This window comes from Benincasa hispida, chromosome 3, assembly GCF_009727055.1.
Source record: "Benincasa hispida cultivar B227 chromosome 3, ASM972705v1, whole genome shotgun sequence".
Classification (NCBI taxonomy): domain Eukaryota; kingdom Viridiplantae; phylum Streptophyta; class Magnoliopsida; order Cucurbitales; family Cucurbitaceae; genus Benincasa; species Benincasa hispida.
In genome coordinates, this window is record NC_052351.1 from 47,713,939 (window position 1) to 47,730,878 (window position 16,940).

Genomic DNA, 16,940 nt, shown 5'->3' on the forward strand with positions numbered 1-16,940 from the left:
TACTGATTGAAGCTATTAGTGATATGACTTAGGTATATATCAATAAAATGAATGATATTAATGATATTGGTGATATGACTTAGATAAATATTAGAGACAGTCACTTATAGACCTCTTATACATAGACTTCTATCACTTAAAATTTTAAATGTTAATCTTTGAAAGATGATAGTTTCCTTTCAAAAGTTGAGAACTTCTTATAAAAGTCTATCATTGATATCCATTGACAGCCTTAGGTATTAATATTTCAAGTTTGATTCCAATTGATCAAGTGTATTAATGATAGCCATTGAAAATTTATAGCAAATTAAAATGATATATTTCAAGTATTTCTATTTTAAGGTTGTATTAATATTTCTAAGATTGAAAGCTATCGGCCAATAGTAGCTATCAATGATAGCAACTGATAGTAGCTATCAGTAACTATCACTGATAGCTTATCAGTTGCTATCATTGATAATTGCTATCAGGGATAGTTTTCAATTTGAGAAAACCAGAAGAAGAAGAAGCGGAAAATAGTGGGTTGTGTGTGGACTTTTTGGTCATTTACCTATATAGTTATCACTGATAGCTGTTATCAATGATATTTGACGCTAATTTTGTAATATAACCCTAACATGTTTATCCTTGTTCTATATGTTTTATTATTTTGAGTCCGATCGTTATTTGTGCAACCAATTCCAAAATTAAAGTACTAAAAAAAAAAACACAATTCAATTAATTAAGACATATACTATTGATTAAGCGATCAAAATATTCAAACTACCACTTCACTTATTATTAGAACTCAAAAAATATAAATACTAAAATGTATGGTTTAACTTTAAAACCTTGCTCTTCCCAAGCAAGAGAGTGACCACAGAATTTTGGCAACCATGAATTGCCTTTGTCATTTTATCTATTGCTGTCATAATATAATTATTGCATCACTTTCATTAGTTTATTTGGTGGAGTTTGTTCGATTTCTTATCTAATTCGGTTGGGCTTTGGTTTTGTGAAATTTAAGATATGTTTGATGAGTTATTTGATTTTACCTTTTTTCTTTGACTTTTCTTAATTGTTTAAATTGAAGTAACTAGGATCATATTCATTCTGCACGTTTTTTTTTGTTCTCTTTTGATGTATTGAATGAGTTGATTTGCTACATTGTGATTTATTTCTAAGAATTGTTTATTATAATTAACTAATGATGGGATAAAACATTTCATTCATCATGCAGATATGAATTGACATATATTCAGCTCCTGAATAACAAAGTCTTATTGTCTTGTCATATTTAGAGACAATAAAACAAGCAATTAAAACATCTTTTCTATTGGTAGTAATACTATTGTATAAAGGATAAACACGTAACAAAATTATGAGTGGAAGTTCTTTTTATAGGCATCAAATTAGACAATTAAACTTTTTTCGTCTATACATGAGAGTGATTTAACATGTTTCGAGACAACACAAATGAATAGGAGATGTTTTACTATATTATGTCATATGCTTAAAGCAACTGACAAATTAAGAGGTACGACACATGTAGAAGTTGAGGAAATGGTTGCAATATTTTTACATATCCTTGCACATGACATTAAAAATAGAGTTATACGTCGACATTTTATGCGTTCAGAAGAAACAATTAGTAGACATTTTAATATAGTTCTGAACTTTGTGATACGACTACTTGAGTCATTACTTAAACATCCTAAGCCTATTCTTGCCAACTGCTGGGATAAAAAATGGGAGTGATTTAAGGTAATTTTTGTTTTATAGTTTTACTCATGTTTAAATATTAGTAGGTGGTTTAATTAATTTAGAGTCTTCTTTGTATGTAGAATTGTCTAGGTGCACTAGTTGGAACCTACATTAAAGTCAATGTGGGTATTCTCGATAGACCTAGGTACAAACCGGGAAGAATGAAATTGCTACTAATGTCTTAGGAGTTTGCTCCCAAGATATGCAATTTATCTATGTTTTACTTGGATGGGAAGGTTCAGCTTTTGACTCAAGAGTTTTACGAGATGTTGTATCCAGGAGGAATGGATTAAAGATTTCGAAAGGTAACATGTATGATATTAGGATTGGTATGTAGTTTGAATTAGAAACACTTTGTACATACATTCTCATGTATTCAGTTGGTATATTTAGGTTGTTACTATCTATATGATGCTAGCTATACAAATGGTGAAGGATTTTTGGCTTCTTACAGAGGACAATGATATCATTTAAATGATTGGATGCAATGATACCAACCAAGAACTCCAGCTGAATTTTTTAATATGAAGCATTCATATGCAAGAAATGTAATAGAACGAGCATTTGGGCTATTAAAAGGTCGATGGGCTACTCTTCGAGGGAAATCTTATTATCCAGTAAAAGTTCAATGTCACATTATTGCAACTTGTGTCTCATTCATAATCTTATAAAGAAGAGAAATGCCTGTAGATCCGTCAAAAGAAGATGAAGTCAGAGACACTCGTTCAAATATTTTTGACATGGATAGTGATTGAATAACACATGTTGAGAGTTCAAATGAATGGACAAATTGGAGTGATAACATAGCAATTGAGATGTTTGAGGAGTGGAGGGGCATTAGATATTAATACTAGGATGTATTATTATGATTTAAATATGCACCTTGTTATAAGCTTTTATGAAACACTATGAACTACTATACTGCTACTTATTTCATAATTATGATATATGATGTATGTTTTTGATTTTCATACTATGTTATATGTGAAGTTTTGAGTTTTAATAGTCTAATATGTGATGTGAATCATAGATATGGATGTCAATAAACAATCTACAACTGGTTCAAGTAGGTCAAAACACATGTAGAGTAAGATAGAAGATGAGCAATTAGTAGAATGCTTATTGGAGTTATCTAACATTGGCAAATGGAAGGCTGATAATGGTACTTTCAAACCAGGATTTCTCAATCAAATAGAGAAATGGATGGTTGAAAAAAATTCATAATTGTGAAGTTAAGGCTCAACCACACATAGAGTCTAGAGTTAAATTGTTGAAAAAGCAGTACAACGCAATAACTAAAATGTTAGGCCCAAATTGTAGTGGCTTCGGATGAAATGATAAAGAAAAGTGTATAGAAGTAAAAAAAGATATATTTGATGCATGGGTAAAGGTAAATGTAGATTTTTTATTGCTAGTGTATTGTTATCATGTTATTGTTGAAATGTATTAAAAGTTGATTTATATTTGTTTTCACAGAGTCATCCAAATGCAAAAGGACTGAGAAACAATTCTTTTCCGTTCTACGAATAGTTAGCCATTATTTTTGGAAAAGATAGAGCCAATGGACTTGGTGCAGAAGGTTCAGCTGACATGTTTGAAGTAGTAGAGCGAGAAATGGACAACAATGATCTTTGGAAAGAAATTGATGGTTTTTATGTGTCTGATCCACCAATAGTTGGAGGGGAAGAAGTGGATGGACCTACTTCAATGAGTGAAACGGCAACAAATATACAATCTAGTGCACATACATCAAATAGGTCTAGTAAAAAAAGAGCAAGAAGTAGGGACCCATTGGTGATGGTAGTGAATGGTCTTGAGAATGTTATGAGCAGTCATCTCTTAAGCGCTAATGATAACATTCAAGAAATTGTTATGTTTTATCGACAGGTAGCTAAACGAGAGTCTACAAGAGAAACACGTCGAAACTCATTAGTTAGTGAAATTAGAAAGGTAGATGGATTAAGTGTTCAACAAAGGGTGAGAGCGGGTAAGATTATCACTAAAGACCAATCTCAGATTGATTATGTCTTCAATCTTCCACATGATGAAAGATATGAATTCATAATGGAGGTTTTGCAAGAAGACGTTCATTCTTAAACTGTGGGAATATTGTAGTATCTTCTATGTAATACTAGACTTTATAACATATTATACATGGGCAATTATGTATATATATATTGGTGTCCTTATCAAATGATGTGTACTCCTTATTTTGAGCTAGCATGTTAGTGCTTGCTAAGTATTCTCATTTTGAATGAATGTTGCACTGTACTCTTGTTTGTAACTACGAATATTGACATAATCTAAATGCTTATTTTGTCTACTAGTATTTATACTTTGATATTGGTTATATTTAATTTTTGAAATAAAATATAATGTAGTTGAGGTTGTTTTTAATAGTTACATAATAAAAATAAAACTACACAAATTAATTATTTAAAATCAATTAAGGCAAGTTTTTTAATTAGTTATATGCTTTATAATTACACAAAATTTTGAAAGTGACGACACGATTTAAACAAAAATAACATACTTGGGTGATCTAATAATATTTCCATGCAATACCAAACACATGATGTACTAGCCAAACATAGTAATCCTTAATTCCAAGCAATTTCCTCAATCCAAACGGCCCCTAAAGAATACAAATGATAGCTACTCTATTATTATTATAATTTTGAAAAAGGATATAGGTGGAGAGTTGACAATGGCGATTGCATTCAAACTAGGATCCGGGAGTAGGAAGCCCTTTCTCTTAGACATGAAAGGGTGGCATGTATTCTTCTTGAAGGTGCGTGCATACTTTGTCCTGCGATGCAACATGGAGAGAGGATGTTCATAAGAGTGGTAGTGCATGGATTTTGCTACATCACAATGGCAAGTGAAGAGGGTTTATGGTCCATTAATCAGTTTCTTAGTTGAATCTCATAGTCTCTGTAAATCGGGCACTTCAGAAGAAGATATCAAGTTGATCTTGGTCCACACAAAGAACTTGTTATTCCTTTCCAATGTTGTTTTTTTGTGTGCGTTTTTGTATTCTCAAAATAATAAAAATAAACAAATTTTATATAACATAAAATCGAAATTTACATTATTTTCAACCCAAAAGAAAAAAATATATATATATTTATATATAGATGCATTATGGAAGAGGTTGCCAATATTTTTGTTTCTTCTAAACTCTTCTGATACCAACAAAACAAGATTAAAAAACAAACGAAGAGAGAAGAGAGCTTGGTTCTTCTTCTTGTGGCCACTTGGTTTTGCCATTTTCGTTCTCATGGTTCTGTGAGGACTTTCATCAAGCCCTTTAACGTGCTTCAACTTCATGATAAAACTTCCCCATTCTCTGATTATGGCTCAAAGTCCTCGTATATCGAGTAGCCCTCGTCAGTGAATTTGCTCTGCTTAGCCCTTGTACACCTTTCCGATCTTCCTTTGAACAGCAATCTCTTTTCACAGGCCCACCTTCTTCTTCGTCTCTTCCTCTTTTTCTATCAATCCCCATTGATCTACAGCTTCTTGAAACCGTAAGTTCTGGATGGCTTCTCACATTCCTCCGCCCCACACTCGTCATTGATTTCGTTAACAATGGTGGGTTCTTGAAGAACAAGCAAATCACTGCACAGTCATCGATCATCGACCCTGGAAATCGCCGTTTCCATTCTCGAACTGCTAGTTTCACTACTAATTTCGCTGCCATGGACCGATTCCTTGCTGAAGCAACTATGTTGATCACTTGCTTGTTTGTCAACACATCCCATATCTGCAATTTCGTGGTACGGTTCAATAATTAACGTTATTAATGGAGAAACTTTTTAGGGTTTTGGAAATTGGGGGTTTCTTTTTATCTTGTTTTAACTAACCCCATCTGTTGCTATAACGATGAACTCGTCTTTTCTGGTGAGCTTTCTGTAGGAAACTTGAGGGGTTGAGATGAGACCGTAATCCTTAAGGCAAAAGTCTCCCAAAGATCTTGACATGGCTAGACCTGGGTAATCTGCATCTGGTACCCATACTCTGTATATATCTGGTTCTTCTTTTTCTGCTATGATTCTGCCTTGGCAATTCTTTATTCTTTCTGCTTCGCCTGATTCACATTGAAAACATAAGAATGAAGATGATGGGTTGATAGATAGATTGAATGAATAGATATCTAAAGCCAAGCTATAGCTTAATCTCCTCAATGGATGAACTAAAATTTTCTTGCTAAATTGTTCATTCCTTTGTTGCTATCAATTGTGTTATCTCAAATCGATAAGATAGAGTTGATTGATGCGTGGAATAAACAATACCCACATGGAATATTTGGTTTGTGGTCAACTGTTAATTGTCAATTCCTTTGTTGCTATCATTAGTGTTATCTCAAATTGATAAGAAAGAGTTGATTGATGTGGAATGAACAATACCCACATGGAATATTTGGTTTCTGGTCAACTGTTAATTGGATAGGAATTTGTTGATGTTTGTCTCCTCTGGTGCATAGAACCGCCCGGGAGTCACCTAAGTTTGCAACCACCAAATTTTCTCCCTGATGATCAAAATGGTCAAGGGATTGAATGGGGTTTTTTCATTTTAAAATTTCTAGGAAATTTGGAAAAACGTAGCCAGGAAATTCACCTGTTTGATAATGGTCACGGCTGTTGTTCCACTACAGAAACAATCAATAGATGAATCCAAGCTGAGTTCTTGATCAAATTCTTTGAAAGATTCTTCAAGAGCAGCTTCCCATTTCGAAACCAATCGATTTCGTTGGTTTCCACCATTGTTATCTGGTTCAACAAAAGCTTCAGAAACCACCCCATTTTCAGGTTGAGATAGCTGCTTCTTGATTGCTTTGGCGAGCTTCGTGGGAAACACGTCTCGTGCATGGCGAGCAACCCTATGACCAGATGGACCATGACCATCAAAAACTCCACAAAACACCAAATCTTTCTCCCCTGAGAAATCCTGTAAGTTTTGATTCAACTTTCTTTGAATACGTTGACACAAATCATATATCACAAATGAATCCTTTTGCAGATCATCCATAAAATCAAATTGTGAGGGAAAACAAACAAAATACCAGAGAGTTATTCTTTTGTTTTTTTACCTCCCAAACTGTCATTGCATCTTGATTGATTCCTTTTCTTCCTCGTTGAGTGAACATTGATGTGAACACAGAGGATCCACGGAGTCGAATGGTGGCGCCATCGTCACCACGTCGAACCTCTTCTCCGTCAGCGCCATTGGAATCTCTCTCATCTTTATCATAGGTCATATACCCTCCTCCATACATGTAATCTTTTGTACAACAGGCTCCCATTTCTGAGACGACCCCCCTACTAGGGCAATCTCAAAAAGGAATTTGTCCCACCACAAGATATCAAATACCCACAAAATTTCTGGGAAAGAAAATTGCATTAAAGTGAAGAAATATTGGGTCTTTCTCTGATTCTGGACCCAAGGGAAGCAGAGACAGAGAAGAGGAGGAAAGGAGAGAGAATTGAATTAATACACAATTGGAGAGAGATGATGAATTGAAAAAATGTTGTTAGGATGAGAATATGGGAATTTCAACAAACAGAATTATATTTAGAAAATCAAGGGTGGTATCTTACCACAATGGGTCTCTTGTTGACATTTGTGTTTAGTGGGTTTGTTCTTCTTTCATTGCACCCCCCACCCCCCCACATTTATTTACGGAAATGAATCTGATAGTTGAAGAATCACTTAACCAAAAAGGTGCTTTTTTTATGGTGGATGTGAATTTGTGCCACTTCCATTGGGTGGATGGTTTGTCAACTCTTCGTAAAAAACCAATGCAAATGAAATGGATTACCATCCATTTAATTATTCCAAGTTTGTGATTAATGGTGCTTAGTTTCTTCATCATTTTGGAATTATTTTTAATTATGATGTGACTTTGATGTTTATCATCAAATTATCATCTTACTGTTCCAATTAACCCCAACCCCGCATAACCTCTGACCTAATAAATGATTCAACAATCTCGATTGAAATTGACTAATAGTCCAATATAGACATATTCATCCTATAGTAGAGAGAATTTCAATAGAAAAAAGTTTTAAAAATGCAACTTCTAAATGAACTATAATGTTATATAAATTATAATTCAGTTTCAAGTGATAGGTTCTTATAATTTTATGACTCACAAAGCATGTATTCATTTAAGTTTATTAAGTTTTCAGAAATTGAAGTCGGGACATGGTTGAGAGAGAAGTTTCATCCTCAGTTGAAGGAAAACAGAAAATTTGTTGAAATAATTTTTTTTCAGTTCATCTTGATTGAGATGGACCACCAAAATTTAGATAAAAAATTGGCTTTTTCATCCCATCGAATGTTTTGAGCTTTTTTGATAAAATTTTAGACATGATTAACACTGAGATTTTATATAATTAGATTTTCTCGACGAATTCTCACAACAAGATTTTGATAATTGATAAATCTATTTAGAAATTTGAAAATTCATATAATTATAGAAAAAATTGGGCAAAAGATAAATTGAAAAAGATGACTTGGAATAAGATTTGGAAAGATTATATAATATTTGAAAAATTTGTAGAATCTTGGTGTTAATCCTTCGGATATTACACGGAGAAAGTTCAAACAATCAATAAGATAAAAAAAAAACTATCTCAACAAATTTTCTAAAAAAAGGCGTCTCGAAGATGGGAAACATTTCCCAAGAATATTACCTGTAATGTTAGTTTGACAAGTCAAATATCTAAGTAGCCAATTTTCCATCCATCCCATTTGAATAAATAGAAAATGGGCAATAGGTGCAGGCCAAGCACTATCATTTCTGGCTGGAATTGGACTAATCCAAGCTGTTGATACTAGGCCATAATACAGTTGAATAACCTATTAGGCCATAATACAGTTGAATAACCTATGGAACAAATCTTGTCAAGGTACATTTCCATGGCTACAGCTGAAGAAAAAAAACATGGCAGAAGAAGACACACACAGAACGTTAAGACACCAACTGGGGGATTTTGTATAAAAATAAGAACAACTTTTACACTTGCAACTTAATCTTAAAACAAAAACAATGTGATGCTTGGCAATAATGAAGTTAACAACAGCTTTCTTGGGGGGGTGGGGTGGGGTGTTGTGTAAAATGAGATACAATTTGAAAAAAATGTTATCCAAAAGAATTGTATTATATGTTTTGTTGTTTACCACCATTGGTGAACCAGAACTCCACTTTGTCTGAGAGATGCTAATAAATCTATGCATTGAGAATATGTTTTCTCATACTTTGTACTCCTTTGCCCAGGACAACACCTCTGCCACCTATTGTAATGACATTCAAGAAACATCTCATCTATCAAACAAATCGCTCCCGTCTCAAAGAGTCTCGGAATCAATTCAAACTCGGTTCCTTCCACGTCCATCTTCAACACCACGAAATCCTTTTCTGATACTGTGTTCTTCAACCAATTGGCAAAATCAAACCCTTGAATCTGATTCACCTCACCATCGAACTTGCTCGAAGATTGGACCGGTTGAATCCTGCCCATCCCTCTGCTGCCTCCTTTATCTTCCTTCTCCTGAGCTGGGTCTTTGTTGATCTCAAAAGCCAATGTCTCATTCCTCACCCAAGCAGCATAAGGCAACAATGTCACTCCTTTCTTTGATTTATACTGTTCATGAAAGGTTTGATCAGCTTCAATGGCATAAACTTCAAAGGTTTTGTTCTGCTTTGGATATTGCTTTTTGAACCAACTCCCAATGCTGGAGCCGTAACTTCTAGCTCCAACATCCACATAGACATACCTATTTTTGAAGCTAATTTCGGCCATTGATGGCAAATACTTGATGTTCTGTATATTTCTCTTTAAAGTTAACCATGGCTTCAATGGCTCCTCCAATATCAGTGGCTCAGCATTTCGTACCAAAGCTAGCTTATACCCAGGAACAGAGCAATTCTTGTAAAAATCTCCATCTCCATTTCCATCCAGTTTCTGCAACCCATTTTCCAGAATTCTATACTCTTTCTTCAATACATATTCACGAGTAAAAGGCATTGATGGAAGAACAATATCTATATCTTTTGATTTAAGTATCTTGCAGCAATTGAATAAATCAACAAATGAATTGAAACTATACGTATCTTTAGCACTCACATGGACCACCGCAAACCCTTCGGGTTTCAGTATCCGAGCAATCTCCGAAGCAAAATCATGCGGCCGACGGGAAATATCCAATCGACCTCCGCCGGAGAACACGAAGTCAAAGGTATTACCCTCGAATGGAATCCGATGAGCCTCGCCCTTAATCACAAGAGGCTTCGACGCCTTCTTGAAAATCCCGACCGAATCCGAAACGCCGATCTCCTTCAAAGCCGACACATCAGCTCCGCCAGGGGTTTCAATGCACAACGATTTCGAATTGGGGGATAAGTAGCCCTCGGTAATGAGATCTTGGAAAACGGAGGAGTAAAACTGGACGGTCTTGATCCAGTCTTCACTCGAATACAGATCCGGACGAGGAGGCCCGATGACGCGAGGATCGGCATTGTCCGTGAACAAAGCCGCACTTCCGGCACGACCACCGCCGCCGGCGATCATGAAATTGAAATTTTCAGGCAAAGAGAAGAAACAGAAGTCGCCGATGCTACAAGATTCTCCGGCAATGGTCACAATATAGGCGAATCGACCGACAATCACAAGAATAGAGAAGAGAAGCACTCGGACCAGAAGGTTTCTCAGAGAAGCGAACTTCCCTGACATGGATCCCATATATCCCACTTAAGCTCTACTAGTACAGAGGAAATACAAACAAAGGATTGGAGAAGATAAGGCAGTGTGATGAACTGAAGAAGATTTAGCGTGAGCAGAATCTGGAGGAGGTGTGGTTGGCTCCGATTAGGGCTTTGACTGAAGCTCCGGCGGCGGTGGAGATTGGAAAATGGAGGAAGGAGAAATGGGAAGTCATGATCGACGGGAAGAAATTTAAAGGAATTGTAGTGAGAAAGAGGCGACGGCGGCCGTGGTGGTTGTCTTTGGTGTGTGGAAAAAGGAGATGAAAATGGAATCGGAAGGTCGACGGTGAAGATAATGGAGAGTGGGCAACCGGATCAGCCGGTCACCATGTGGATAGGAAGCTGATAGAATGAGAATGGAACATGAAAGTGAAGATGCTTTTGGCTTTTCTAAGCAAAATTCCAAAATTCTATTTAAGAAAAAAACGATAAATAATAAGTTACTACTTTCAATAAATCCTCATTTTTTAATTAAAATACTTATATGTTTGATTAACAAAATAATTTTAGTCATATGTTGTTTGATTTTACTATATTTAAAGGTGATTCTACAGATGATAAATCACTATAAACTGATTTTAAAGTGATTCTTGTTCAATCACTTTGGAATAACTTTTTGACAATTAAATTTAAAGGGATTCTTCAAAAAAGTTAATATTTTTTCAAAATATATTTTGATTACCCAATATTCTGGATTTAAAAAATATTACTTAGAAATTTTATCCAAACACCCATTTTAATACATGTAAATTTTATTTTGGTCATTAAAATAAGTATTTTAGATATTGAACATTGAATGTTTCTTGAAAAATTATATATTTTAGTCATTGCGACTATCTTCTTTTCATCTAATATCCATTATGTTATCAATACTAATGGATATTCAATCTATTTGTTTTTCAATGATCACCTTAACACTTTAAACATACACACTCAAACCATAGTAAGAATTAGAAATTATTTTATAGAAATTAAAATGAAACAAATTATCAAAATATAAAAATTGAAACTAAAATAGAGATTTTAGAACTTTAAGGACTAAAAATTAGATTTAAATTATTAAGGCCCTATTACATAACAATTTTGTTTTAAGTTTATACTTATTTTGTTTCCTTCCAATTTTCTTATCATAGCTTTTACCTTTTCTAAGAAAACGTTTTAATTCTTAATCAAATTTTAAAAGAAACTAGTTTTCTTTTCATTCTTTCATTTTTTTTTTTTTAGTATTCACTTGATTTATAAATCTAATATTTAAAATAAAAAGTCAAATGATCATCAAATCGAACCTAAAATACAAAATTTGGTCCTCACAACAAAGTTAATTAGCTTCTTAAATAACTAGCTTTGGGCTAATACCATTAGTAGCCAAGTAATAAACTATCACAATAACTTTTTTTTTTAATAAATATATATATTTTTAAATAGTTGAAGAAGTAAAAATTGAAACCTTTGACTTTATTTTTTGGAGATAATATTGTAATTGGTGAGTACAATAACTTTTCATTTGTTAATGAAGGAAATTACACATTTGCTTTATTTTTTTTCTTAAAGAAAATATTTCCCTAATATTCCCTCATCATCTTGCTACACATCCATACAAAACTCTTGGTATAACCTCCAATTATTATATTCTGTTGTTTTTTAAGTTCAACTTCATTTGAAGTAATATTTTTAAATTTTCTTTTTGGTGTCCCTACAATATTATATGGAGTGAGAAAGAAGGGTTAGCCACAAATTGAGACAGTCATTTATCTTAAAAGAAAATATAATTACCAAAATACCAATAAGAGAATTCTAACGCTACAAGAAATTTGATATTTAGCGACGATTTTTTAGCAACACAGTGAAAAAAACATCACTACATATATTGCTGAAAGTATAATTTCTAGTAGCCAATATATCTTACAACTTATAATCAATAGGTTATAATCAATATAATTACGATCTCTTTTTTTATAACTATTTTCTTTTTTTCTTTTTTGTTTTTTTGAAAATGATGCCTCTACGCTTCCCTTCTACATCTAAGTTTCTTTTCTTTATTATCTACTTTCTACCAATATTTTTAAAATCAAGCTAAAAATTAAAAAAGTAGTTTTGAAAAGTTTATCTTTATTTTTCATTCTTTTATTTAAAAAAGCATAAATAATAATAAGAAATTGAGTAGAAATAGACTTAATTTTAAAAAAAAATCAAATGATTACATGTAATTTATTGATAGTGGATAAAACCAGTCTCCCATTCTTCCATCTTTATTAAGGAACCTAAATCTCAAGATACGTTTGGATTGATTTTTAAGTGTTTAAAACCACATATTTTTTCTCCGTTTAAAAATACTTTTCTAAACACTTAAAAAGTCAATAAATAAACTCTGAATGTAAAATTACTGAGTCATAATTTAAGTTTTCATTCTATTTTATAATTGGTAGAATATAGCATTACAAACATAAGGGTACAAATTAATACATTTTTTTTTTCTAAAGTGATTCTTGATACTTTTTTTTAGTATAATTGAAGATAAGGGAAATTCGGAATATAAACCTCATTATTTCTAACATACTCATATGTCAATTGAATTATGCTTCATTTGATTTTCTAAATACTAAAAAAAAAAAAGTGTTTTTTACCTTTAGAAAGTCAATCAAAACAAGTCCTTGTACACTTGTGAAAAATTCATGGAACACCAAATTTAAAATTGAAATCCTAATAAAAGATTTTTAAATTGATACTTGTAAATTTTTAAGGAGTGTTTCGGCCTCAACTTCAAATGGGTAGAGTGGGCTATTATAGTCTACTCCATGTTTGGGCTCCAATTATAATAGTTAGTGTTTCTAACTATTATAACCTACGATTAACTATAATGTTTGGGTACTCACGTGACATGCACATGACAAAAAAATTTTAAATCTTGATTTGCTCTGTCTGTAGTTGTTATTGATACAAATACATGGTAAGTGTAAAATCATAAACAAGGTCCAGTTCCGTATACGAGGTAATTGCCGATTTTCTTCAAGAACAATTGTCCTCCTAATTTTCTCATGTATTAACATAATTTGCAAATTTTATTATTAATTTAGATTTGTTTAACCACTTTTCAAATTAATCTCACTTTAATTAAATATCCAAATTTTTCTTCTAAATTTATATTTTAAATTTCCATATATTATCAATTTTCATTTTATCTAATCAAATTTCAAATTTGTTCTTATCTTTGAATTGTTTTTCATTACTTTATACATATTCAAATTTAATCAAAATTTTTAAAAATTTTGAAATAATGTTGACGGTAGTTAATTGAAGGTTTTGAAATAGTATTTTTACGATAATAAAAAGTGGTTTATTATGATTTTAAGATAGTTTGGTTAATTTAGTGAAAGAAAGAAACCCAAAATGGAGTGGGTACCCTAAAAAGATGTGAACCAAACTAGGGAATAGAAAGAATAATGAGTTTTTGTCATTTTTGGAGTTGGGAAAGAAAAAGGCAGAGAAAGTAGAGGCTTAGAGATTACAAATGGGGAATGAAACAGTGGAATGTGTCTAGTTTTAGCACATGGGGTTTAGTTGAAGAAGAAAACTAAGAGATGGGTTTTATAGCTTATTAATTAAGATTTGAAATAACTAACCAACATACATCAAAATCAAACAGCTCATTTTGAGGGGCAATTTTGGAAAATTACTAAAAAAGAAAAGAGGAATATGATTTGGAAATGGATGTGTTGTAGGTCCATTTGGAAGTGGACATGAGTTGATTGATGAGAGCCCTTTCTTTTGGTGGTAGTTTCAGACAGGAAGGCATGGGGGAGAAAAGAAGAAGATTGGAAATTCTCTTTTCTAATCATTTCAACATTTATGAATTATCTATCAATTGGGAAATTTTTAGATTTGCCATTTCATGTAAAAAAAAAAAGAAAAGAAGAAGAAGAAGAAGAAGAAGAAGAAGAAGGATTTGATGCTGCTGTTGGTGTCATAATCATATTTTCAATTCCATGGAATTTCTTTTTGTTTGTTATTTTTTAAATGGTATTTAAGATTATTCTTTCATTGGAATTTGTTAGCCATGAGAAAATTCTTTATTCTATGAAGATGGAGAAGAATATATATCTGTTAACATCTTCGATTGACCTAAAAATTTAAATTAACGGGTGAATGTAAATTTAATATCATATAATTGAAGAGAAAATAATGTTGTAAAGACTTGAACATAGAACCTCTTGAACCAAATTGCTATGATATCTTGTTACAAATGATTAAAATGTTTGTCCTTGTTTGAAGTTTGTAAAAACTATCATAGATATTTGATATTTAATATTTAAATTTTATGAGATTTTAGTTATCTGTTTTATGTTGTAGGTGAATTTACATATTTTTAATTAAAAAGAAAAAGTAAGAGTTAGGTTGGGTTGGGTTGAGTCCACCCAATCCAATCTGAATTTTTGGGTTTGTCTAAAAAATACACTCAATCAACCCCTATGTACACCCTTATGATCAATGGGTCCCTTTCAGCAAAAAATAAAAAAAGAAAAAGAAAAATAAAAAGGTAAAACTTGTAAAATCGAAGTGTTGAATAAATCAATTTTGAATCTCAATTGGAAACCATTGCCTTGAAAGAAAAATCGATGCTACCTCGATGCTAAATCGCCAAAAGTTGTTGCTCCTCAAGGTTAACACAACACTCTTCTCAAGCGTACACTTTAGGGGTGAAAACAGTTCAGTTCGGTTCGGTTTGGTAGTCATATCGAACCGAACCGAATTTTTTAAAACGTGAAACCGAGCCGAACCGATTTATTGGTTCAAACCGAACCGAACCGAACACATATTCGGTTTTGGTATTTTCAAAAAATCCATGTTATATATATATTTTTTAATTAAAAACGGTTTGGTTCGGTTCGATTTTAAATTTGGTTTTGTTCTTTAAATTAAAACGGTTTGGTTTTAAATTCAATTTTACTCTTTTTTTTAATATATATATAAATAAATATATATATTAGATAAAAACGGTTCGGTTCGGTTTCAAATTCGGTTTTCGAAAGTGAAACCGAATCGAACCGAATTAATTCGGGTTCAAAATTTCTTCAAACCGAATCGAACCGCATTTTTCGGTTTCACTGAGTTTTCGATTCGGTTTGGTTTTTGTGGTTTGAATGACCACCCCTAGAACACTTGTCGAAGAAGGATTGGAATCGGGTGAAAATTTTGCTTAAAATTAAATCATTTTAATAGAGAAATATCATGTCAAACTCAAATCTCACTCTTGAGGACTAAAACAACCATTTTTCTTTTTATAAGAATCCAATAAAACCGTTTTTCTAAATTAAATGTAGACAACGTTTCAGATCTTAATTAAATACAATAACATTTCATATCTAAATTAAATAGAAAATGTTTCATATTTAAATTAAATACAAAAAATCGTTTTCAAATTTAAATTAAATTTGAAAATATATCTAGAAATCTTTGGCTAATTTTATGACAAGTCATTCCAGCAAATGACTAATTGAATGATTGACAATTAAAAAACAATAAATAATTCACCTGAGTAAATATAGGAGAATAAATTTAATTGAATTGATGCATTTAGCATATGGCAATTAGCATAAATCAGTCCACTAATTTATTCATCACAAAGTCAAAATTCATGCCTTGATGGATGACTTAGTCAACACACCATAAATAAGATTAGAATGAAGTCCATTGATCGATAAAATTACATTCTAGTTCTGAAATATTCATTCTAAAACTTAATAAATGTTCGAAACATAGATAGAGCATACCCATGATAGACTAGTACTTGAAACTTCATGTTCAAGCCAAACCGAAGACAGTAAAGATATGAAAATGTATTCATAAAGTAGAAAAATACCATATGAAAAATGAAAAAAAAATTGAATTTGGTGGAACAAACAACCAATCAAATTATCTTCAACACATTTGAAATAAATTAAGGAAATCTCATCACAAGCACCTATTAATTTAATTAGGTAATTATTTCCTTAATTTATTCTACCCAATATACTTTCTTTATTTTCTTAATTTTCCTTCAAAATTTTCCTAATTTCGATAAACTCTTAGCAATCTCAAAATAGAGAATCAAAACACAATTCCTATCAAAATTTATTTCTATCAACAAAAACCAAGCTACCATAGTTAAACTTAAAATCAAATATTTTTTTTAAAAAAATAGAAATATGAAATTAAATGAAATGAATACGTAGTAATCTCAACCAACAGAGTAGTTTTGTTGTCATTAGTAGGAGGATGCCATAATTTGGATTGCGGTTCCAAAAAGAAAGGTGGCCGCTCGAACACCAAAGAAGTTGCATGATCAGAAGTCCACCAAGATCAGTTACGGGCTCCATTGAAACCCTCCATCAAATCTCTTGCTTTCACGATTTGAAGAGATCAAAGAAATTTGGAATAACTCTGTCATCGG

The 16,940-nt window shown here is 32.2% G+C and overlaps 2 protein-coding genes and 1 long non-coding RNA gene across 3 annotated transcripts; 1 reads left to right on the forward strand and 2 right to left on the reverse strand.

Annotated features, from left to right (window-relative positions):
- Window positions 1-4,807: 4,807 nt before the first annotated feature.
- Window positions 4,808-7,836, reverse strand: LOC120073099 (probable protein phosphatase 2C 65). Its single transcript, XM_039025715.1, has 5 exons — window positions 6,836-7,836; window positions 6,364-6,693; window positions 6,157-6,274; window positions 5,610-5,833; window positions 4,808-5,509 (listed from the first exon to the last, which is right to left on the reverse strand). The coding sequence occupies exons 1-5, from the start codon at window positions 7,046-7,048 to the stop codon at window positions 5,054-5,056; spliced, it is 1,341 nt and encodes a 446-aa protein (XP_038881643.1). The 5' UTR covers window positions 7,049-7,836; the 3' UTR covers window positions 4,808-5,053.
- On the forward strand, window positions 5,381-6,060 carry LOC120073100. Its single transcript, XR_005480674.1, has 2 exons — window positions 5,381-5,522; window positions 5,662-6,060. It is a non-coding gene; the product is annotated as an uncharacterized LOC120073100 (long non-coding RNA).
- Window positions 7,837-8,526: 690 nt separating the features above from the next.
- Window positions 8,527-10,904, reverse strand: LOC120073098. The gene has a single exon (XM_039025714.1). The coding sequence runs from the start codon at window positions 10,488-10,490 to the stop codon at window positions 8,925-8,927; it is 1,566 nt and encodes a 521-aa protein (XP_038881642.1). The 5' UTR covers window positions 10,491-10,904; the 3' UTR covers window positions 8,527-8,924.
- Between the last annotated feature and the right edge of the window lie 6,036 nt (window positions 10,905-16,940).

What these genes read in the sequence shown, in the direction of transcription:
- LOC120073099 (XM_039025715.1), bottom strand. Translation starts at nt 7,048, where the DNA reads ATGGGAGCCTGTTGTACAAAAGATTACATGTATGGAGGAGGGTATATG. An exon ending in ATGCAATGACAGTTTGGGAG is followed by an intron (nt 6,694 to 6,835) that starts GTAAAAAAACAA and finishes CAAAACTTACAG; the next exon opens with GATTTCTCAGGGGAGAAAGA. An exon ending in CCAGAAACCAAATATTCCAT is followed by an intron (nt 5,834 to 6,156) that starts GTGGGTATTGTT and finishes AATGTGAATCAG; the next exon opens with GCGAAGCAGAAAGAATAAAG.
- LOC120073098 (XM_039025714.1), bottom strand. Translation starts at nt 10,490, where the DNA reads ATGGGATCCATGTCAGGGAAGTTCGCTTCTCTGAGAAACCTTCTGGTC.